This window comes from Sturnira hondurensis, unplaced genomic scaffold (genome assembly GCF_014824575.4).
Source record: "Sturnira hondurensis isolate 20B ecotype Veracruz unplaced genomic scaffold, ASM1482457v3 Scaffold0021143, whole genome shotgun sequence".
Lineage (NCBI taxonomy): Eukaryota > Metazoa > Chordata > Mammalia > Chiroptera > Phyllostomidae > Sturnira > Sturnira hondurensis.
This window is the reverse complement of record NW_028093774.1, coordinates 18573561-18596963: the sequence shown is the minus strand read 5'-3', so window position 1 is coordinate 18596963 and position 23403 is coordinate 18573561. Positions and strand designations below refer to the sequence as shown.

The window sequence follows — 23403 nt, the reverse complement described above, 5'->3', positions numbered from 1 at the left end:
ACAAGGTGGAGGGCCGGGTTTGGCCCTCGGGCCTTGCGTTTGCCACCTGGGCTCTAGGAAGTCCCTTACTTACACCTTTTGCCTCATTCTTTATTTATTTTAAAGAATTTATTTTTAGAGAGAAGGGGAGGGACAGAGAAAGAAAGGGAAAGAAACATGCATCAGTTGTCTCTTATGTGGGCCCCATTCAGGGACTGAACCCACAACCCAGACATGGGCCCTGACTGGGAATCGAACCAGTTACTTTGGTTTACAGGACGATGAGCAACAAACTGAGCCACGCGGGTCAAGGCTTGTTCTACTTTCTGTTTCCTTGACGTGTCTCCTTCCCCAAAGGCCAGGAGTGATCACCGAGCATCTGGTAAGGGTACCAGCTAAGGCGGGGCACTGGCCCCTCCCTGCCACCGTATTGGCCCAGTCTGTGGCAGCTCTGGGCCGGATCCCCTTGCAGTGAGTTATCTGGGGGAGTGGGGCCACTTCCTCTGGAGTAAATGCAATTCACCTCTTGGACCAAAAACCTCAGAGGGAAGGTGCCTCCCAGGCAGCCCTTTACAAGTGTGGGTGTGGCCTCATCTCTGTCCCCAGGAGCTCCCTCTGCCCAGCTGGCTGAGTGGTCCGATACAACCTGTGGGGACTGGGAATTTGGCTTGGGCTGGATGCAAAGGCTCGCCACCCAGCCCTGCACAGCTGGGCCCCAATTTCTTCATCAGACAGAACTGGAAACTAAAGTGCTTTATTGCCGAGGATCCCAGAGAGCTTCGAGACAGCAGTCCAGGGGCTGGAGTGAAATCCCCTACCTGTGGAGGAGGCCTTTGTGGACAGGGATCACCGGTACTTCAGCATTTTGACCCCATAGAAGGCAAGGAAGTGCAGGTTGGGGCCGTGCAGAGGCAGGAAGAGGCGCGAGCTGTGCTGGGAGATCAGACTGCGCGCATCTCTGCTCCACTCTGAGCTCAGTGCATCCAGTGCCTTTGCTGTGGGAGCCCAAAGTGGGCCACGGCGGGAGTGTCTACAGCACAGAAGGGGGCCCCTTCCCAGGGAACTGCTTTACCGGTGCGCCACAGGGGCGTGGCACACTCCTGAGCTGGTTCTCAGTCCACCCCAAGCCTGGCCGCTGTGACAGCTGGGGCGGTGCCATTTCCCAGCCCTGCCCACCCGGGCAACCTGGATGGAACACAGGTGGACTGGACCAAGGGGCCTGAACTGGGTGGTCCTTTCCCCACCTGGGGCCTGTCTTGGCTTGGCTACCTCGGCCTGTTTGTCCACTGATAGCCTTCAGCCCTGGACTGAAGTGGTGTCCACTGAAAGGCAGCTTGCAGCCCGGGAGCAGCCCTCTGCTCCGCAGCTCCCAGCAGGCAGTGGGGCAAGAGGGCCAGGTGCAGCCCCTCAGAGATAGCGGAGGGCTGGTTGCCCAGGGCTGACAAAGGGCAGCTGTGGGGTGGCTGTAGTGAAGGGCTGGCTCTCAGGGCTGGGGTCTGAGCGAGTCACCACAGGTCCTGGGGCCAGGCCGAGTGTGGCAGCCTGAGGGCCTGGCTCACATTGCTGTGCACACCCAGGGCAGGGGAACCCAGCTCAAGGGAGGGCAGGAGCACGAGCGAGCCAGGCAGGGAGAGCGTCTCCTTGCAGGCAGGAGAGGGAGGCCCCACAGACAGAGATCCCCACTGTACCCCCCGGGCCTTGGGGCTGGGCTCCTGCTCTGCACCCTGGGGCCTATGCACCCCTCATCCTTCTCTCCAACCCAACCCAGGTGCTGACCTGCCTGGGTTCATAGGCCAAGGGGCCTCCTCCTCAGTACTCCTTGGCCTCCTGCAGCTGGGCCAGGAACTCCTCCTTGGGAGGGTTGTCAGCACAGGCCAGGCCATTGTTGGGGGGCCGCGCAACATGGTAGCGGCTCCAGTCCCCCTTACACAGGATCCAGGGCTGCTTGTCCACCTTGAAGTGCAGCTCAGGGGAGAAGTCGGTGCTGACAAGGTCTGGCGTGCCAGCGCCCTTGCCACGGGTCAGCAGCCGGCCGCTCGCGTCGTAGCAGCAGTGCTGGGCGGCCGGGGTGCTGCGGTCCTTGGACAGCAGGGAGCGCAGGCAGAGGCGTGCTGTGGGCTGGTACACATCCAGGCGCTCTCTCGCACCACTGGCGTCCTTCCACTGGAAGCTGCGGCCCTGGTGCTCGTCCTGCAGGCTCACAGCCTTGTCTGCAGCCTCCAGCGGGTATGTGCATGGGCAGCTGGGCAGGTCCCGCAGCACCTGGCTCAGGTACTGGGCAAGGAAGTCACTCCTGCAGTTCAGCCACTTCTCACAGCTGTCCACATCTGCAGTGGGCAGGGAAGTGGGGGAGGGGTGGTCAGTCCCTTGGTGTGGTGTCGGGGATGCTGATCAAGGGCCAGTGTGGGGGGAAGAGGCCAGCCCCAGCGGGTACACAAGTGTGGCCTGGTAGGGCCTTAGGACCCACACTAGAACTGGGGGCAGTTGGACCTGGCCTCCTGTGCTGGCAGGCAGGGGCTTCCACACAACACCCGGGCAGGCTGCAGCAAGAGGCCATGGTTTGAAACAGACCCTGGCCAAGGAGCTGGAGGAGGGGCCCAGATGCCCTCTGCTCTGCCAGCTGTTGATCCTTTAGGTGCTGGGAGGTGGGCAAGGCCCTGGGGAAGGAGCTGCGCATTTGGGGCAGGGAGAGCAGTTTAACCAAATGGTAAGAAAGTGTTTCAATTCAGAGTGGGGCAAAAGTAGGTTTACAGTTGTTCATATGGAAATAATACAGTCATTAAATAATAATACAAGAACGAACTCTGTTTGCATACTCACAACTGGACACCTACTTGGGCCCCACCCTATCTTTACCCACCGGCCCATTCTTGTCCTTCACGCTGCCTTTTTCAGGCCACTTGACCTTGGGTCAGTCACCGTGCCACTGCAGGCCCCCAGGGGCCCCCTCACCTCTCTACTTTGAGAAAAGTGGCTTCTGACGCCCAGCACACAGAATGAATTGCTCCTTCCTGTGCTCCAGACGTCTGGGCACACCTTTCAATGCAGCACTCATGGTGGCCACGGGGCTCACCCCAAAGACCTGAGCCCCTCAAGGACAGGCACCAGACCGTGGTCCTCTGGGAATCCCCTGGCCCAGCACACTGCCCGTGCACAGTGAGCTTCTACACTGTAGAATCTAGTGTTGAACAGGGGCCTCCTCTGCAAGGGAGGCTGTCAGCAGCCTGCAGGCCCCTTTCGAGGTGCAGCTGAGATACAGGGACAGATGTCGAGCGTGCTGGTAAGAGCACAGCCGGCTCCAAGCTGCTGGAAGGAGCAGTCCAGAAGATGCGGGCCCCGACCCACTCCTGACCGCAGCCCCTTCCCAGACAAAGCCTGCCCAGGAGTCTCCAAGGGGGACCCAGGAGTGAAAGCCAGAATGGCCCCTTCCCACCCTGCTGCCAGGGAGAATAGGCCCTATAGGATGTTCTCCACACTCTGTGGCTCCCATCAAGCCCTTCTCAGCAGGAGTACCAGGCTGGGAGAGGCCATGGGCCTGCCCAGGGGGCAGCTCAGAAATGCTAGGGCCGCCTTGCTGGGGAGGCTAACCTTCCAGCTGGAGGATGTGCTCTGTACCTCAGTGGATGGAAGCGAGATTGTGACCCTGCAATGACCTCCTGAAGCTCCACCTCCAGAGAAAGGTCCTTCCCCACCCCCAGGCCTAGCCCCGCACTGACCTGGGCCAAGCATGTCCGTGGCATTGTAGATCAGGGGATGCCCCTCCTCACTGCGGAAGCCCAAGGGCTCCTCAGCCTTGGTGCCTTTGGGAAGAGAGGAGGCCAGGCTGGTGGTGCCCCAGGGCACCTCTGTGCTCCCACTGGGGAAGCCCAGCCCTCACTAGGCTCTCAGTGCCCATAGCATCCGGGACAGACCTGGGATGAGGCAGGACGGCCATGTTTGTGAGCTCCCTGCATCCCTTCTGCCAAGTCCACCCCTGGTACAGGGCCCACATGTCCATGTTCCCAGGGGACCAAGCCCAGAGTGTAAGGCATTCCCTGTGCAGGAGCCATGACACATCTCACCAGGGCGGAGAGACAGTGCAGGCCACGTCCTATGCTGGCTGCCACCACCGCTGCAGCTCACACTGTAGGGAGACCAGGGGCCTCACTCCTCTTGAGGCTCATAATCTGGGTCAAGGCAGGGAGCCGGGGGTGAGCGAGCACAGCCCACAGGGCACATTGGAGAAAATGAGCAAAAGGCACCCTTTCCTAAGCAGGACACAGCACGCGCCAGGGCTCCAATACTAGTGGATGGAGCAGGGGCTGGGTTTCAGCACCCACTGCACAGTGAACACCTGGCAAATGGAGGAGGTGGCCCTGAAGAGCGAGCCCAACCCCCAGCCACACACTCTGCGCCAACATAGCAACAAAGAGGCAAAGACGGCCGGGCTGGGGGCTGCCTGGCCACTGTCGGTGTGACCTTGAGCAAGTCCCTCTCCACCCCTGAGCTATAGCTTTGTCAGTCAAAACCCAGGGTGACAATACTCCCCTGCCCCTGGGGGTATTAAAGAATGCCCCTGCCACCCATGTTAGGAAGCGGTCCTAGGGGGAGACCTGAAACACGCTGGGACTGCACCCTCTGGCTGTGCAGGGCCCGAGGCCCAGGGCTGTCTGCGGATCCCCCCAACTAATGACACAGCCGGTTCTCCTAGGTCTCACCAGGCCCACGCAGAACGGCACCACAAGCTTACGGATAACTAATGGAAGGAAAGTTGAATGTCATGAAACCTCTGCCTGTTAGTTCACCTTATTTTGGTGAATTGGGAAGAGCCTGCCACGATGTGGTCTTAATCATAGGCACCCCCATCCAATGACAGCACCAGGGCCACGGGAGAATGGCCACACGTCTGAGTGGAGTCGTCTGCACCCGGGGAGACCCTGAGCTGCAACCTGCAAAACTAAAAGTGGCCGTCACGGGGGTGGGGCTGCTGGCAGGCTTTAGGTAATATTCTCTGAATAGACTGGATTGTATTTTTTCTAATAAAAATCATCCAGACAGTGTTTACTGTAGGCTGGCACTTTAAATGTATTAACTGACTTCATGCCCTCTACACCCAGTCCCGTGTAGTGAGGGCTGTGCCATTTTCGGTATACGCAGGGCACGAAACTGAGGCACGGAGAGGTGAGGTGTGAGTGGTGGGATTTATAATATTTTCCAATTTGGGGGGAACATAGACCTGAGTATCTGTAATATTAAAAATGTCTGTCTTGCTTAGGGGATCTCAGGGCTGCTGTGAGGGTCAAATGGGGAAGAAACTTTGCAAGCCATGGGCGAAGTCACCATTTGGCTGGTGGCGTTTGCAGCCCTGAACTCCTGGTCTCCAGGCTGCCCCGTCCAGGAAGCTCTCAGCCCTCTCTCTCTACCCGCATTTCCACTCCTGGCCATGAGGGGCAGCAGCCAGGGGTACCAAGATGGGAGTGCTCACCGTAGCTGCCCGGCAGCTTGAAGTCCCAGTCCCTGGGGGCTAGCCAGCCTTGCTCCCGGCCGCCTGTGGCCCCACTGAACCCAGCCTTCTCCTTGTCGTCATCTTCCTTGTCATTGCTCTCCTGGGCCTCGCTTTCTCTGTACTCTGGAAGGTAGTCCTCCTCCTCCTCCTCACTGTACTCTGAAGGGTAGTCCTCTTCGTCCCCTGGGACGCTGCCCTTGAGACTGGACCCCGCCTCCTCTCCCTCTGTGTAGCCCCAGAAGAGGGGCCAGAAGAGCTCCTTGGTAGGCTGCCAGCTGGGGGCGCCCTGGAGCCCATGACTGCTTGGCTCAGCCAACAGGTCCATCTCCACCTGGGCCTGGGGGTCCTCCACCACCTCAATGGTCACCTGCAGGGGGACAGACCCCAGGCCGGTCAGTGAGGGAGGGCTCAGAGCTAGACACCAAGGAGAAGGAAGATGACAAGGGCCGGAGCAGTGGGGGAGGAGCCCGACATCCTTGGCCTTCTAGGGCACGTGGGGCTCCAGCTTACAACCTGGCTGTGCACCAGAATCCCCTGGAGATTTTTGTTTTTAAGATGTTATGTATTTATTTCCAGAGAGAGGAGAAGAGAAGGAAAAACAAAAGGAGAGAAACATCGATGTGTGAGAGAAACATCAACTGCCTCTCGCACATCCCCCCACAGGGGTCCCGGCCTGCAGCCCAGGCATGTGCCCTGACTGGGAATTGAACCAGTGACTGTTTGGTTCACAGGCCAGTGCTCAATCCATTGAGCCATACCAGCCGGGGCTCCCCTGGAGATTTTTGACTCCCCAATACAGCCTCAGACATGGATTTAACTGGTCTTAGGTGGGGCTGGGCACGGCGGCTCTAACACGTGTCTGGGTAGAGACCCACTTGTGTAAGAGAAGCTGGCTTTCAATTCTGGCTCCACCAGCCTGCAGGCTGCACAGCCTCAGGGGCCACTCACAGCCCCGAGCCTCCGTGTCCTCATTGGTGAACCAGAAACTAACAGCAAAGGCAGCAGAGCCCCTGCCCCTGTCCCAGGGGAGCGAAAGCAGGGGCTCTCTTCCGCCACCTTGTGGAGGGGAAGTAAGTAACATGAAATCATTTATGTGAAAGTGAACTGTCAAAACACCATTTGAGGTCATTATAAATGAATCTGAGATCACTGAACAAAATTCGGTGGGGGGGGGGTGGAACACAGCGGAACAGAAGGAAGCAAGTGAGCATCACCCACACCCCATCACCAGCAGAGGACGTTTTGGAGATTAGCTCCCAGGTGTCACATGGGCACCTGCACACACACACACACACACACACACACACACACGCTTTCAACAAAGTTAGTTATGTTCTACACTCTTCTCCTTTGGGGAAAGTGTTTTGTAACTATAGATGCTACACAAAAATGCAGAATTATTACCACCAGGGATTCAGCACCGGCTGTGGAGTATGTAACCCGGAAGTGCCCCGTCCCCCCACCAGCCCTTCAGGGGGCAGCACTGAGGAAGGGGTTGGGCCTGGGTGGGGAGCAGACCTTCAAGCTTTTCCATGAGGCCACTCCCCAGATTTCTGGAACCCACTGCAGCTCAGAAAGCCTTCTCCACTCATTTGGTCCTCATGACACCTAGCCGGGTGTCTGTCCCTTGCTAGGGAGTGGGAGGCACGGTCGTTGCTCACAGCCTGCAGTTTGAAAGCGGAGAAGCAGGCCCTCCCAGCCTACAACTCCACAGGGACAGCGCAGGGCGTCAACTTATCCCACACCTGCGCCTGAGCTTGGAGTGGGCCACTGAGCCCAGCTCTTCCGCAGGTGGTCACTGGGCCCGTAGTCCTTCTGTGGCTCTCACCTGGATTTTGGGGTCTGGGGTACTCAAGTCTGTATTGACCAATCCTGGCAGCTTCTGCAGCTCCAGCAGCAAGGGAGTGTCCTCCTGGGTCCCAGCAGAGGCCGCCCCTTCCAGGCTCAGGGCTGCGTGTGGCCCCGCCTGGAGGCGGGTTCCTGGGAATGGTGGCGTCTGCTCCTCTTCCCTGGGAGAGCTGGGATCTGGGGAGGCTGAGACCTAAGGAGGAGAGAAGGGGAGGAGGAGGTCATGGAGGTCAGGGCTCGCCCCATGTGCACCTAAAAAAGGCTGGTCAAGGGCAGTGGGGGGAATTCAGGAGCCGGGGCTCTGGCCGATCACAAACCCACCTGTGACTGTGCATCCAAACACGACCACTTGAAGGCCTCGGAGGGTGAGTGAGGCATTTCCACAAGGCACTTGGACAAATGGTGCCAACGTGAAGCATGAGAGGAGGGTTAAAATCAGGGTTCTACACAGGGAAGACACAGTCAGCCTCCTCGTTTTTCTGAGGAAGAAACTGAGGCACGGCACTCCCTCTGTCTGTAGCCTCTGGGGCACAGGGACAAGCAGGCTTGAGGCAGCAAGAGTTCAGGGTCATGCAGCCTTTCTGGCTGACCCAGAATCCCTTGCCTCCCTGGGCAGGTGGTTAAGCAGTGGTTCTCCTCTGGGGACATTTGGCAATGCCTGGGGACCCCTGTGATTGTCACAACCGGAGAGGGGTGCTCTTGGCAACTAGGAGGTAGAGGTCAAAGATCCCACAATGCATTGGACAGCCCTTGCGACAAGAATGACCCAACCCAGGATGTCAACAGTGCTGCAGTTAAGAAGCCCTGCTCCAGGGTCAGGCTCTCTGGGTCTGAGTCCCGGCAGTGGCTAGCATCTGACCTGTGGGACTGTGGCAGGGGACATAACCTCTGTGAGTGTTCTTACCTGTAAAATAGGGACAATGACGGGAAAGAGCTGGAACCTAGCAAGTGCTGAGCATGTTCAGTCCCAGCTCTCCCAGGTGGACCAGATGATGAGCCAAGGCCCTAGAAAGCCCTGGCTAAACATCGAAGCCACGCATGCCCCGCCTCTGGTGGAGCCTCCTGCTCCATGCATCAGCCCAGGGGGCTTCCTGGGTGTGGACAGGGAAGGGGTAGGGGGAGCCAGAGACAAGGATTCAAGGGCACGTAGTGCCTTTGGAAGGTGATCTGATCCCCAGAGACACCACTGTTGGGAGGGTTGCAGGGAGACACAAAGTCAGGAAGGGAGGCAGCCAATAAAGAATACTCCATCAGGCTAGTGACCAACGTGGGCAACTGGAGAGCAATCCCAGTGGGCACCTCAGTTATCCCCCTGGAGAGGAGGGGAGCTGGGCTGTCTACCTACCAACCCCACCAGCCTTTGGCTGAGGGCTGCTGGGGGCTGGGGAGAGGGTCTGCTCTGCAGTGAACGCTCTTGAGCAGCTGGACACTGGCTGTATCTTCCCCCCTTTTCTTTGTAAGTCTTCCTGGATTTTTTTTTCAGTTAGCAAAAACAGGTATTAATGGGAGTCTTCTATAAAAGTGAAGTGATGTAATGTGAACTTTCGCAAAGCGGGGCACGACTAGATGTGGATAGCTCTCCCCTATTTTCTCTGTCTCTGACACACACACGCACACACACAGCATGCCTACACATACCCTCCCCAGGCTTGGCCAGCAGCCCTGACCCACCTGTTTCCAGCTGACACAAGAGCCCTCATACCCACAAACCCTTCCTGCACTGCACCAGACTGCTTGCTGACCTGTTGCAGCCCCGCTGCGGCTCCCCTGGTCTCCCATCTCCTCTCTGGCTTGGGTCGGGAACCTGTTCTGGATAACAAGATCTGGTTGCCAGGTGCTGACCAGCACCTCCCCTCCCCGCGGCCCCAGCTGCTGAGGCCCAGGCCCACGCACACAGAGCCAGGCTGCACGCAGTCACTGTGGTCTCCCAGGAGGGGCTGGAGACCCAGCACTGAACAGCGATCACCTCCTCAGCCAGGCAAGAGGACCACAGGCTGCAGGAGGGCACTGGGCTTCACCCTCCTTGCCAGTGTACACCACTCTACCCCAGCCCACCCTGGCACCCCGTGGAGACCTCAAAGCTCCTTGCTGTAATAAGAGTACTCCTGACAGAGCACAGCATCCAAGCACCAGGGCTGGCTCATGCCGAGTGACCTGTGCCCAGGGCACAGCGCCTCGTTTAATGCTCTGCTGCGGTGTTCTGCACTGAGCCCCACAAACAACGCAGCAAGTCCTGCCGGGTGCCCTGTATGTGTGGACTCCAGCCCACTTGGGGCAGGTACTAGCATCCTCTCCATTCCAGGGATGAGGCAGTCAAGGGTCAGAGAGGTGAAGGAATGTGCTTGGGTCAGAAGGGGCTGGCAGGGCAGGTTAGAGGCAGGTGGTCTGGCGAGACTCTGCTCTGCCACCTCCAGGCAGGGGCTGCGCCTTCTGGTTCATGCCACTCTGAGTGCATGGAATGAACAAAACGCCAGAACAGGATGTTCTACTTCCCACATCCATCTTTCCCTTTGATCCTCGTATCAACCCAGTGGGGGGCCAAGGGGAGGACCTTGATTAGGAGACTGAGATCTGGGGAGGTTGGGGACTTGCCTGGGACCACGAGTGGCCTGCCCGGTCCTGTACTTCTCTTGCTCCATCAACCAGCTTTCTGGTGATTCTGAGCTCCAGTAGCAAAAGAAATGGTCTGGAGGGAGAATGAGGGGCACAGTCAAGGACCAGAGAGGTGCACAACTGCAGGAGGGACTAAGAGGTAGGGCCACAGGCTCCGTGCTGTGTGGACCTGGGTTCAAGTTCCCCTCTGACACTTACAGATTGGGCTAGGAAGACCCCCACCGAAGAACGCCAATCTTCAGGAAAATACCTGCTTCTTGGTGGAGGCTCCTCCCGCTGAGTGTCGCTCCTATCTCAGCCCATCCCCTTGCAAAGTGCCTTCTTCCCTGGCGAGTGGGTCTGCTGCTGCAGCAGGCACCTCCTCCACGCTGCCCCACATGGGACCCCTTCCTGCCGGACAGCCCCTGCAGCCTGCAAGGACTGTTCTCTCAGTTCTTCTCTCTTGCTTATTCGAATCTCCGTCGCCCTCTTTTATACACTAATAGCATGGCCCAAGCTCTGCCCCAAGTCCCCAGCACCCCTTCCCCACAGCCCAGTTTTCCTTTGCCTGCCTAGGAGGTGGTGGGCGCCAGGACTGGTGCTCAGGGTCCTAGAACTGAGCAAAGCTGGGTTTGGATCCTGGCCCACCACTTACTAGCTGCGTAGCCATAGGCTACTTACTGGATCCACTGTCAGTCCCCAAAGTGAGGACAGCAAGAAACAAAATGCCAGGCACAGTGACTGTGAGGCTGCCACTCTAATCTTAACAAAGGACACCCCGGGCAGAGCTGTGCCATTCTTTGCCTGTTCAGTACCTGGGAACAAACAGCCAGGCCCCAGCCCCTGGTGACGACGCTGCCTCCCATGCACACGTGCTGTGCTTCCACACCCGGCATTCACCGGACAGAACAGGGCTTCTCGTTTCCATCTGACTGGGAGTAAACTGAGGCCCGGCAACGGGCCTGCCCAGAGAAGGGGTGGCAGGTTTTGTTCAAGACGCTTATGATTTCAAGACTTTTCAAGGGTTTTGATGAACGTGCTGCGTCATGACATGCAAAGACAGCTCTTGAAATGACAGACCTGGCTCCCAATCCCAGCTAGGTTTAATGCCTCTGTGCCTCAATGTTCTTATCTGGAAAATGGGGATAATGCCCAAGTCGTAATGGTGTGACAACGGAGTAACATCATGCGAAGTCTTCGAACCCCCTCTGCAAGGCCCAGGGAATGCTTGCTCCCCCTCAGCCACCCTCCCCCTTTACATTTGGGGAGTTCATGTTCTTCGGTTCCTTCATAAAGCTCTTTGGGTTGGTCGGTTATTCCTGACATACCATCCAAGGCCTTAGAATAGCAGTCTGTGTTCTCTCAGCGATTCCCTGGCTACCATCTTTGATGAGTAACAGCTTGCACGGACGTCACACAGTCGCGTGGAGCAACGTGTGAGCTGGACAGGACCATGGAGATGACTTAGGCCCTTGTTTTAAAGGCCAGGAAACCATCCAAAGTGAGTCACACATGAGTTATTGCTGCCCTGGGACCCAAACCCCAGGCCCTGGCTCCAAGCTCGGTTTTTTCCCCTCCATGGCACTAATTTGCTTTAACATGTTGTTGAGCCCTGACCGATGTGGCTCAGTTGGTTGGATGTCATTCTGCCAAGTAAAGGGTCGCTGTTTCGATTCTAGTCAGGGCACAGGTCTGGGTCGTGGGCACTGTCCCCAGTAAGGGGTGTGTGAGAGGCAACTTGACACACATTTTACACATCGATGTTTCTCTCCCTCTTTCTCCCTCCCTTCCCTTCTCTCTAAAAATAAATAAATAAATCTTTTAAAAAATGTTGTTGAGGACTCAGCCAGGCCTTGTTGGGGCTGGGGATATGACTTTGGCTCTGAAATAACTCCTTCTCTAGGCTGGTTTTGGGGAAAGATCTGGCAAACCTACAAAAAGAATTACCATACAAAGCTGTTAAGCACTAACATAGGAAGTGTGTATGTCAAATACGTAGAAAAAACGCCAGTTGAATTCATTTTATGACCACTGCCATCTTTAATTAGGAGAGGGGACTGGTCAGAGGCTGCCCGGTGGCTCGGGACTGTCCACAGCACTGGTTTCCAGGGGACTGGTTCCCAGGAGCACACAGCACAGCCCGGCTCTGTCAGGGAGGGGTGCTTCAGGCGGCAAGTAAGTAGAGGCCAGGGATGCTGCCAAACACCCCACAGCGCGTGACAGAGAATTAGGCACCTCCAGATGGCAGTGGTGTGGAGGTTGAGAAACGTAGACGAAGGGGTATACTTCCAGGGGCAAAAATTGGCTCTCCGGGCATCTAAGAGCATCTAAGACTCTTAGATGCTCCAATGGTTTGTAACACTCCAAAAGGCCACATCCATGAACAGTAGATCTGTGTTAGTAAATTTTCATGGTGGGGGGCACTGAAAAACTGTCTGAAAAGCTCCTTAGGGCACCAGTATTGAAAAAAGGTGGACACACCCAGGGCCACACTGACCCCCCTCAAGTGCAGCCTGGGGTCCTTTCCTCCCTTTGCCTCTGGAGGGCCTCAGCAGCCTGGGCGCCGATAGCTTGTCCCCAGCTGGCTCTCACGCACCAGTCCCTGCACCCTGCACACCTGTCTGCACCCCTCCGTGTCCTCCTCTGGAAAATGGGAGAAACTGCTCAGCACTCCTCCAAGAACAGCTCCGTGCAGGGGAGGGGCAGGGACCCCTACCACACAGGCCCGCTCCTGCATACCTTGGAACGAGTCCGGCAGGTTTCATCCGCAACAGGATGAACGGTCCACTCCCGTCCAGGGAGGGACAGCTGGACTGTGGACCGCGGTGACGGCTGACACAGGTTTCTCAGACTACGGTTTCTCTCCATGGCTAACACCACTCTCTAACGCCTTACTCCTGTCCTGCACCCAGCTCCAAGGCCCACTCACAGGCCGTCCAGGAAGTGCCCCCCGACGTCTCGGCGACGTCTTCTGCTTTTCCAAGTTCATAATAATATAAAGGTCCCAGGTGGAGAACTCACACCCAGCAAGTTGGAGGACTCCACTCACTATCTCACCTTGTCCCAATTCCTGCCCAAAGGGACTCAAACCCTTTGCAGATTTAAGAGGCTGCACCTTGACCGTTTGAACCGTGGCACGTCCAGCCCCCTGCCTGGCAAAGCGCCCAGCACCGGCTCCTCTCCTGTCCCGAACCCTCGGAGCTCGCACCTGGACTGAGCGGCTGCAGAGGTGAGTTTAGGGAGAGGCAACAACGAGAGGAAGCCGGGGCTTTCCTGGGTGTCTGCGCTCCTCACTCAGCAGACAAGTTGAACTTTATCCCAGGCTTGCGCGCTAGGCAGCCCGGGCAGTGGGGGCTCCTGAGGCCCCACGCACCTGGCCCTCGCCCCGCCGCCCAGCCCTAGCACCTGGTGGTCGCGTCCCCGCCCTGCTCCCCGCGAGGCCAGAGCGGGCGGGCCAGGACCAAGCGCGCAGCCCCGCCGCTCACCTCCGCCAGTCTCGCGTGGCTCCGAGGCCGGAGCCAGGGACCCCACGGCTTCTTCATGGGGAGCCCCCGCCCCAACTCCAGCAGCGCCATCAGCAGCACCACGCCGAAGAGGAGCCGCGCTCTGCCAGGGAGCTGAGGCATCCTGTCCCGCCGAAGCCACTCCACAAGCGCCTCTGCACCCACGCCGGCGACTTTATTGGGTCCGGGCTTTGCCTCCTTCAGGGGCGGGAAGTTGAGGGGCGGTGGCTCAGGCCTGGCCGTTGGGGCGCACGGGGTGGGGGCGGACGGCGCGCCGCCCTCTCCTGCCTGAGCCCCGGGAGGGGCGCATGCACTGCTCTCCGGGTCAGGGCCCGGGACGTCCCCTGCCCTCCCGGGAGGGCTGGCCTCTCGGCTCTTCCTTTGATGTGGCCTCCTCCCTGCCCTCTGTACCCGCCGCTGTGGCCCTCGCAGCTCTAAGGGAATTCTTGTAATGGGGAATTTGCAGCGCGCCCGCAGACGCTCTCTAGGCCTGGCTAGGACTCTGCGAGGGTCGCCCTTCCCGCGGGTGCTCTGACTGCGGCACTGGGGCACGCGGACGACCAGGGCCTCGCGATCGAGGGATGCGCTGCAGCCCAATGCCAGGCCCTTCAGATCTTGGGCCAATGTTTATGTTTGACTCCAGATAGGTTTGCTTGGGGAGGAAGGCCTGGAAGTAACTCCCCAGGCTCTCCCAGCTCCCCTCCTGGATGCTGAGACCACCAACACACCGGCCACTCCGCACCTCGTTTTCTCAGGGTGTTTGTTCTCTGAACACTGCAAAAACCAGCTTGAGACTTAGATGTGAGGACTAAAGGGAACCAAAGTTTTGCCACCCCGAAGCAACCTTTTTGGGATATTGATTTTAAGTGTTTATTAAGAGAGAGAACCTTTGACCCACCCCCTTTCCTGCCCAAGAGATTCAGACAGAAAAACCTGTTTCAGGAAGATCTTAGGATGCTGCCTTAGCCTAACTTGATTTGAGTATAGTGAATACTTGTATCTGTGGCTCTGTCCGGGGAGGCAGAAAAAGGACAGAAAAGGGACAGTGGCCTCTGCTCACCCTTTTGTCTGGGAGAAAGCTGCCCCCAGCTCCCACCTTGATGTCAGACTTTCAGTTTCTCCCTGTGTCCGTCTGGTGCCTTTCAAGCTGCTACCCCAGGGCTGAAGCTCGGAGGATGTTGCAGACCCTGTCCAGCAGAGTCCGCCTGTTGTGGCTGACGACGAGAATCAATGCACAGGTGACCACAATCCTGTGTGGAAAAAGGGAACAGGCACGACTACTCTCTCAAGGGGAGAGTGCCTATGGGGGCCTCCGCCACTCCCTCAAGAGGGGAGCGCCCCGACCCTGGCCTAGACAGGCTTTTATTGTTTTCCTGGGGTCTTACATCATAGAAAGATTTATTATCTATCATGTAGAATATTATTGTCTACATTCTAGGTACAATCAAGGAAATGAAAATGACATGCAGAGGGGGGTGGCAATGAGCTCATTAGCTCTGTCCTTGGGAGAGCTCACACAGGCTTTGGAAATTACCTTGAAGATAGACAGTACACATTTGTTGCTTTAGACCAGGGTGAGGGAGTTTTAGCAAGAGCAAGCCATAACAGTCTGTAAGTATTTTCTAGGCCCGATTCCCATGGGAAAATTCGGTTTGCAAGTCTGGCTCCTGCCCACCACTTCGCATCTGTAGGTTTTCCATACAGAGCTTGAGTCACCTTTGCCAGGCCAAGACAAACCGGTCCCCTACAGGAGGGAGTGAGTCTGAATAAGTCTGCATGTGGGTTACGAGAAACTTCTTGGAACTCCAGAAGTTTTTTCCACCAACTCAATCCCCACTGGATTTTTGCAGCCCGAAGTTATGGGGACTTATCTTCCTAGTACTGGAACCCTGGGCTAGGGGGCCTGGGGCGGGGCTGGGACTCCTCACTACTAAAATATCCCTCCCAGATTTTTATCCACTGCTCTAGGTGAGGGACCAACCAGCCCCTTCAGCACTCCATGCCTCCATCTCTCCAGCCATTCTGGACATGTTACTGAGCAGCACTCTGGAGTCCTGCCGCCTGCGGCCACCCTCTAGGCAAAGTTTCTGAGGCAAATGCTTGGTGATAAAGGAAAGGAGTCTTTTTCAAAAGTGACACACTCTTGGAATAACAGCTTTCAACAAGAATTACTGTATTTTGCTATGTACAAGGTACATTTTTGCCCAAATTTTTGAGGGGAAAAAATAAGGATGTGCATTAAACATGGGTAGTACTAATTCTGTATTTATACAAATGTTTTTAATTTTTATTTATGCTTGTGCATTAAACGTGTAACTCTACAAAGTAATAATGGTATCCATATGCAAAATAATACCCTGGAATACGATCATCAGTTTTGTTTCTAAATATCAATTAAAAATTGAATTAAAGCCCTGGCTGGTGTACCTCAGTGGATTGAGCGCGGGCCTGCGAACTACACGATTGTGGTTCGGTTCCCAGTCAGGGCACATGCCTGGATTGCAGGCCAGTTTGCAGCAGGGGACTCACGAGAGGCAACCATACATTGATATTTCTCTCCTTCTCTCTTTCCCTTCCCCTCTAAAGATAAATAAAGAAAATCTTTTAAAATTGTGAATTAAAAAGTTAAAACACAAGATTTTTTTCCCTGAAAGTTTGGGCCAAAAACATGGGTGTACATTATACATGGGAGGTCACTGTACATGGGAGGTCACTGTACACGGGAGGTCACTGTACACGGGAGGTCACTGTACATGGGAGGTCAATGTACATGGGAGGTCACTGTACATGGGAGGTCACTGTACGTGGTAAAATGCTGGTGGTGCTCGGGGTTATCAACTAAGACTAAACTCTTTAGATGCAGCTTTAATCACTTAAGCCCATCAACTAAGGCTCAACTCTAACACCTGGGTTCTCCTGGCATTCCCCCCCCCCACACCCGTTAGTTTTCAGTTATTTCTATAGGGTTAGTTTATACACTAAAAAAATGTAAGACACAACAATTCTGGGAGAACTGCAGGCTTCTGTCTCAGAGCTCGTCCCCTCGAGAACACCCATGAGAACACCCAAAGAACACGCCTGCCACCCTCTGCCAGGCCAGCCCGCTGCGAGGCTGTGCCGAGTTCCCTCCCATCCAAAATACTGTCCTTTGGGAAACACAGGAGCTGCAGCACGGTCGCCCAGGCGTTCTCGAGGAAGAAGGGCCCTTCTGAGTCAGAGTCTGCCGAGTCAGAGCGCCAGCCCTCTTCTCACTTCCCTGCGCTCTGAAGGCGTTCGGCTTCTCTGCCAGTCCTGTGCTCGGCTGCTTGCCCTTGCCCGACAGCCGTCTGCAGTCTCCCCCGACTCCTCTCCAGAGGTCTGATCAGATCTTTCTGTACCGGGCGGATGTGGTTTAATTCCGTGGTTGTCGGACTTCCATTCAACTTGACTTCTGATGGTTCTGAGTGGTGTCGTTCTATAGTAATTTTGTCAGTTTGTCAGTTTGTGCGAGGAGGTAAGTCATGTTTCACCTATGCCTTCATCTTAACCAGAAGTCCCAAGTTTATCAATGTTTTGTCATGTTTTTTGTGTCCTAAGAAATTGTTGCCTAACCAAAGTCACATATTTCCTTTTGCGTTCTCTCCTAGAAGTCCCGCATTTTAGTTTTTATGTTCAGATCTATGAGTTAATTGTTGTACATGATGTGAAGGTTGAAGCTGTGGATGGAGATGGGTCCACAAACTAGACCTCTGGAGCTCAGGGGAGGCCGGCCTTGCAGGCCCTGCAAACTCATAGCCCAAAGGTCACCGCATGGGCTAGTCTGAACACACCAATGCCTGACTAACTTCGCAGGTCACAGCCCGTTTACTGTTTTTGCACCCAGGGTGACGTATCTTTGAAATGGCAGAGAACTCTCCTTTCTGGACCCTCAGGGCACTGTCTCCCACTGGAGCAGGAGACCACAGGATCCCATTATCTTGTTCCCCAAACACCCTCTCCGTGTGCTGTGTGTTATTTATTAACTGTCCTGTGCCCTCCAATGCAGAACAAGCATGTGTCTGCCTTACATTTTACCCAACCCCAGAGATGTCCCTGCTTTGTGTTTCCCCACCCCCTCAATTGACCGCCAGTGGATTTCATGTAACCCCCCCTCTGATGCTCATCATGTATAAAGGCAGCCGAGGACCTGCCACTCTCCAGGGCGTTTTCTTGACCGCTTGAGGTTTTGCTTCCTGGCAACTGTCAGTTTGGCTCAGATAAACTTAAAAAGTCTCAGCAGGCTTGGACCTTGACAAAGGTCATTTCCCCTAGACACTTAGCTGTTCTAGCACCGTAAGTGGAGGCACTCTCCTTTCCCATTGAATCAACCTGGCACTTTTGTCAAAAATCAACTAACCCCATCTATGTGGGTGTATTTCCGAACTCTAGTCTGTCTGTCTTACCGTTCAGTCTGTCCGCCCTAATGCCAACTGCGCAGTCTTGGCTACTGCAGGTTTATAAGGCTCTGAGATCAGGCAGTGTAGGGACGGGAACGGCACTCCACATTTACGGGGTGACCCCCCTTTCCCTCTGGTCATCACTATACTGTCTTGTGTCTGTGAAGTTTTGTTTGGTTTTGCTTAACCCCTCACCTTTTCACCCAGCCCTGCAAACCTACTCCCCGGAAACCCTTCAGGTCTCGACAGGCGCTCTCAGAGGTCCCGCACCGAAAACTCACACCTGCTATTTATAGAGCTTCAGTCATCCAACAAAGTTAAAGGAAAAATCACTTGGCAAAAAAGGGAGACAGGGATAAGGAAGAGAGAGCAACATTTTAACACTTTACTTAAGTTGTTATTGACATCTCCCCTTCTCTCACTTTCTCAGATTATATGAGCATTGCAGCTACGGAGAGGGGTTACCACGGCTACTAGGTTACAGGTAAGTTGGGCAATGGAAAAATGAGGACCAACAAAGTAAGGTATCAGCTCCCCATAAGCCATTTCTCTATCCCTACTCTCTCTCTTCCCCCTTCCCTTAATGCTACTTTTACGCAGAGAGGGATGGACTTCAGGCGGGCGCGCTGGCTGAAGCCTTGGTGGTTTCACCAGTACCTGTGATGGCCCATCAAGGATGCTTTTTGTCCTTCCGACCCCCGGTTTAACATCACAGAGGTGAGACCTAAGGGCTAGGGTGCAGACAAGCTTCCCTTCCACCCTAGTCAGTGACAGGGCCCACACTCCCTTGGAAGGCTGGGCCAAGTGGCCAAGCTTTGCACAAGGAACTTGGGAACCGTGTTGCAAAAAGCGGACCCTGACTTGGCTCCAGGGTCCACATATGTGGAAGGAGCCACTTACCCATGCAGATGGCAGCGAGGCGGTCAGCACCACCTCGAGGTACTGCTTACCTGTCTTTCAACCTCCCACAACGGCTCCAAAAGAACCGAGTTTTGGGTATTGCTTCATTAGAAACACAGTAACTGCAGTCTAACAGCCAATGCATTCTTTAGGGTCGGTCAGTTTATTATCTCATCATACCACAAAGAATCACAGTTTAAGGCCATTTTTCACGTCTGCTATGCAGTAAGCAAGACCTCACCCACAGCTCCCCAGCCAAGCCACCCACCAGGGTGGACTGGAACGTGATACCTGCAGACTCGCCACAGAAAACCTGAACAAACATTTTCAATAAAGGCTGCAGATAATCCCTTTGGTTTCCTCCCTAGAAAAGGTTCCCCAGCAGAACGTGCTTGGAATACAGGTCACTGGAAACAACAAAAGGGGTGGCAGCATTTTCTATACAATTAAAAGCAAATGGATCATTGGCTGGTCCTAGCGCTTCTTCAGGATGAGAAGGCAGGAAACCAGCCCTCTATTTCGGCTATCTGGGCACCTGGCAACTGGAGCCTGGATGCTACAGTCCACGGGGACAAAGCTGAGGAGAGAACAGACGTGCTTTTCTCCACACAAAAGTTAGTTTGATTAACTGGCTTAATGGATTAAGAGCTTCTATGATAAACTGGTAGTAGCACTGTCCAAAAAACTGTCCTGGGGCTGCCCCTTGATGGGGACGCTCGAGAATTGGATAATTTTAGTTTTAGGTAAGAGTTAATAAGCCTTCTAATGAATGCATGTAAAACACTATTGTTTCAGGAACAGGATATGACCCACCCTGACTCCAGGACACCACCGGCAATCGGACCTCTGTGCCCCAAGAAGGGGGTGGGTGGGGGGGAACTGCAAGCAATCACGGTGGTGTTTGAGCCACTGGGTTCTGGGGGAAGACATTCACCACTCGGACATAGGACACAGATACAGAGTGGCCCAGGACGCAGATAAAGAATCACCAGTCAACAGATGAGAAGATGCTAGGGAAACTGCCGGGCTGCAGCTTTTAGCTGATTAACCTTTTTCTGAATTCCAAATCCCTTTTTCCTCCTTATAAAAATGCTGATTAGAAATGAAATGTAAGACAGTCTTTTGGGGTACATAACCCGCTGTATTCTCAGGTCGCCGACTATCTGAATGAAGCGCCCATAAAGATTCAATCCTGTCTTTACTTTTTGGTTCTGGTGGCGACAGGCAGCACGAACACTGGCTTTTCCCATTTCCCATTTAAGCGGAACAGCTGCTCAAGTGCCACGAACCCTTTCATTCTCGTAACAACCCTTTTTCACTGAGCTGATTTTCCCTGTGTGAAATGCTCAACAATCCCCTTGATCTTCATGAAGGTGGACAGACGGGAAACCACCACTCTCCCCCCTCCCCAACCACACAAGTCACATTAACTGCATTTCGGCTGACCTAGGACACTAGGAGACACCCTGGGAATGAGGACACAGCGATTCTTGGAGAACCAGGTGACAGTCCACTGTATTGAACTTCCTGCAGGTGGCTCTGCCACATCCCTACGCATTCCTACAAAGCAAGAATCACTCCAGTTCTTTCTCCTCTGCCTGCGGCATTGCCAGTTCTGTGCTGTTGCTCAGTCCAGTGTGACCAGGAACCAGAGGGCCTCATCAATTTGGAAAGGGAGGCAGAGGGAAATGTCACTTTGTGTCCCCTTCTCTGAAAACCAGGAAACCTCTCCCTGCACGTAAGTAAGCCACTCTTCCTCCTGGTTGTCACCAATAGGAAGAAGTGAAGTGCCTTCCACACTCTAACACTCCACGTAAGTGCTCGTCTTAAGCTTAGAGGCAGGCTCCCTCAAGTAGGGAAGAAAGGAGGCCCTCATCTCCTCCTGAAACCTAAGGCTGCGTGTACAAGGAGAACAAAGAATCTGACTTAGCAACCGTCCAAACGCAGCACCGCCGCAGACCAGTTATCCCCGGAGTTGGACTTCTGCAAGTCAAGAATGAGGGGAGGGAGGGAGAGAAAGAAAGGCCAACTACAGGAAGGAAGGATTGCACAGACAAGTCCTCGGACGCCTCTTTTATTCCTTGGCTTCTGATGGGGCGTGAGGCAAACACACAGCCCACCATGGTGTGTAGGATGCGCCTGTTCCCTATGTGGCTACACGAGGAAGCAGCGTGTTTGGCCTGCCTGAAGTCCTCACCCTTCGTCACAGTTAAAGAGAGTGACTGAAAGACTAAGATGCCGCGTTCTTCAAACAAGCCAGCAGCACTTTGGGGTTCTGGAGGCTAGAAGGTTTTATAGAGAGAAGGTATTTTCCAAAGCAAAGCAGTAAGTTAAAAAAGTGCTCCCAAGCCCCTGGATGTTTTCAACATTTACTTGCTTTAGGAAGTACATTGTATTCTAGGGTAAAGGTGGGAGGACGCTCTGCCACTTGCTCCATCCTGCGCCTGTGATTTCCATGACCCCTCATTATAGATTTTCTGGTTTTGATGTGATCTGCAGACAAAGGTCTCATAAACCTGAAATGGACCAAGGCAATGCTCAATAAAGAGGGGTGAGAAAACGTGATAAGCATTCGTCACACCTGTGCTGACTGATTCTGGTTATCATCAGCTCTGGTGGTCCTGGTTAGCTGGTGCGCCTTTGAGTCCCATCAGATTCTCAAGTCAGGCTGACTTGAGAATAGTCTTAAACCACGCACTACACAACACTTACACGTCCCAGATTTCTATTCATTTCCGACGACTGTAATCATATGCACTTGTATCTCCCCAAGTTCTTGGTTGAATGATACTTGTTATACGACTGGACCCTAGATTTATATTACAGTTTCAAGAAGAGACAACCAGTGTGAATAATGTTTTGTCCTCCAGAAAGAAGAGGCCCTGGAGAGATCACAGGACTTACATCTCTTCAAAGTAAACCTGTAATTTAACTACATGTATCCTGAAATAACTGCCAGCAAAGTGATACACGACTTTTTAAATGCCCATTTTAACCGATATTTTATATTGCAGTGACTTCACGCAAGCCAAAATAAAAACACTAGCAGGTGAGTTGTTGCTTAAAGCTTGTGACTTTTGCAAACCCCACGACATTACACAGTAACTGCAGTGCAAAAGCCGTCTGGTATTCCAGTGGGTTCTGTGGTAAGGAACTAGATGCACAGGCGAGGTCAGCAATGTACTTTATTTTACAGGACTCATTTACTTGGTTACCACAGTTTGTCTTACTGCAACGTCTACGTTGCTACGTATAGTCCCTGCCTAGCTACTTGGTTCTTTTACTCACCCTTCACTGTTCTTCAAAAATAAACTAAAATGAAACCTTGGACTACTGCAAGGGCTTAAGGATCTCAGACGCTGAGAGTGACCAAAGGTAACTAACTTGAGGCGTGAAAACAAAACTTCACAACAATAATACTGTTTACACCCTCTCCTACACGCAGCAGTGCAGACACAGCTCATGAGAAGCCGCCCCAGAGAACCCGGTCTGCAAATGCGTACCAGTAAAAGCAGTGGTTTCAGAAACGAACGTGCAAGAGGACTCCACAGAGTTCTTTTCCACTGTGTTCCCAGCCCTTTCCTACAGCACCCGATGGTGCCTTAAAGACAAGCTGATCTTGGGTATAACAAAGTCAAAAGCTTTTTCCACTTGAACTTTGGTTAACAGAAAAAGAGAAAGAACTTCAACATGGTGAGTTTCAGATTTGTTCTTTGGTCAAGCAGTGAAAGCTCTCAGAAAGAAGCCCCCCACCTGGTGGGAAAAAAGAGTCCAAGGAGAGGGGATCCCCGTTTGGCAAAGACAGAAGTGTTAAGATAAGCAAACAAACAAAAAAAAAGGTAATAGAAGGCAAGGGAAACCCCAAACCCCCAAAGTCAGGTTAGAATTGTCTCAGGACATCAAGAGTAAAGAGAATTAGCCCTCGTTCCTGGCCAGGTAGCTCAGCTGGTTACAGTGCCATCCCGATACCCCAGGGTTGTGAATTCAATCCCAATCAGGGCACACACAAGAATCAACCAATGAGTGCATAAATAAGCGGAACAACCAATCAATGTTCCCCTCCTTTCCTCTGTAAAATCAATTTTAAAATATTAGAAAAAGAATGCCCCAAAGAGTAATATTTAAGTGGGTCAACTTCTAAGAAGGCTAAATTAATAGCTTTAACCCTTAAGTAGCAACAGGACAAATGATTTCTGAGCAGAGGATTTACCAATAGTATTTGCCTCTATCAGTTTTAATCCTAACCTGGGCCCAGACCCAGGCAGAAGCTGACACAACTTCCAACAGCAGAAAGCAGTGAGGAGCAAACCACAGCCGATCCCCAGGCAGTAGTCAGCTCTTCCATGCTGCTCCGCCCATCACTCAGCCCGAGTGCACTGCATGTCACTTCTCAGAGCAGCTTTGTCCCCAGGGTGGCGAAGTGCAAGTCAGCTTCGCCAAAGAGGTCTGATGGGGGTTGGATGTGGGTGCTTTTAGAACAATTTAATTGTTCTAAATAGGGGGCTGGGGTGTTACATCCGAGCTTGGGAAGAACCCAGAAATTGGACATACCCTCAGACAATGACCGTCATGGAGAAGTACGTGGTGATGAAGGAAGAAATCCCTGTTCCATTCCAGAAACTGGAGCAAGACCAAGCCTCGGGAGGCTCCAGACCAGGGGGAGTTATACAAGGAGGAGCAA

At 54.0% G+C, this 23403-nt stretch overlaps 1 protein-coding gene across 2 annotated transcripts; it reads right to left on the bottom strand.

The window, feature by feature from the left end:
• Nucleotides 1-717: 717 nt before the first annotated feature.
• On the bottom strand, nt 718-13787 carry ISM2 (isthmin 2). 2 transcript variants are annotated; one of them, XM_037031619.1, is made up of 5 exons: nt 13390-13787; nt 7293-7505; nt 5444-5831; nt 3696-3779; nt 718-2306 (listed from the first exon to the last, which is right to left on the bottom strand). In XM_037031619.1, exons 1-5 carry the CDS (start codon nt 13528-13530, stop codon nt 1789-1791), a joined length of 1344 nt encoding a protein of 447 aa, XP_036887514.1. In that variant the 5' UTR covers nt 13531-13787; the 3' UTR covers nt 718-1788. The 2 variants fall into 2 exon arrangements, with proteins under 2 accessions (XP_036887514.1, XP_036887515.1); XM_037031620.1 differs by lacking the exon at nt 3696-3779.
• Nucleotides 13788-23403: the final 9616 nt, after the last annotated feature.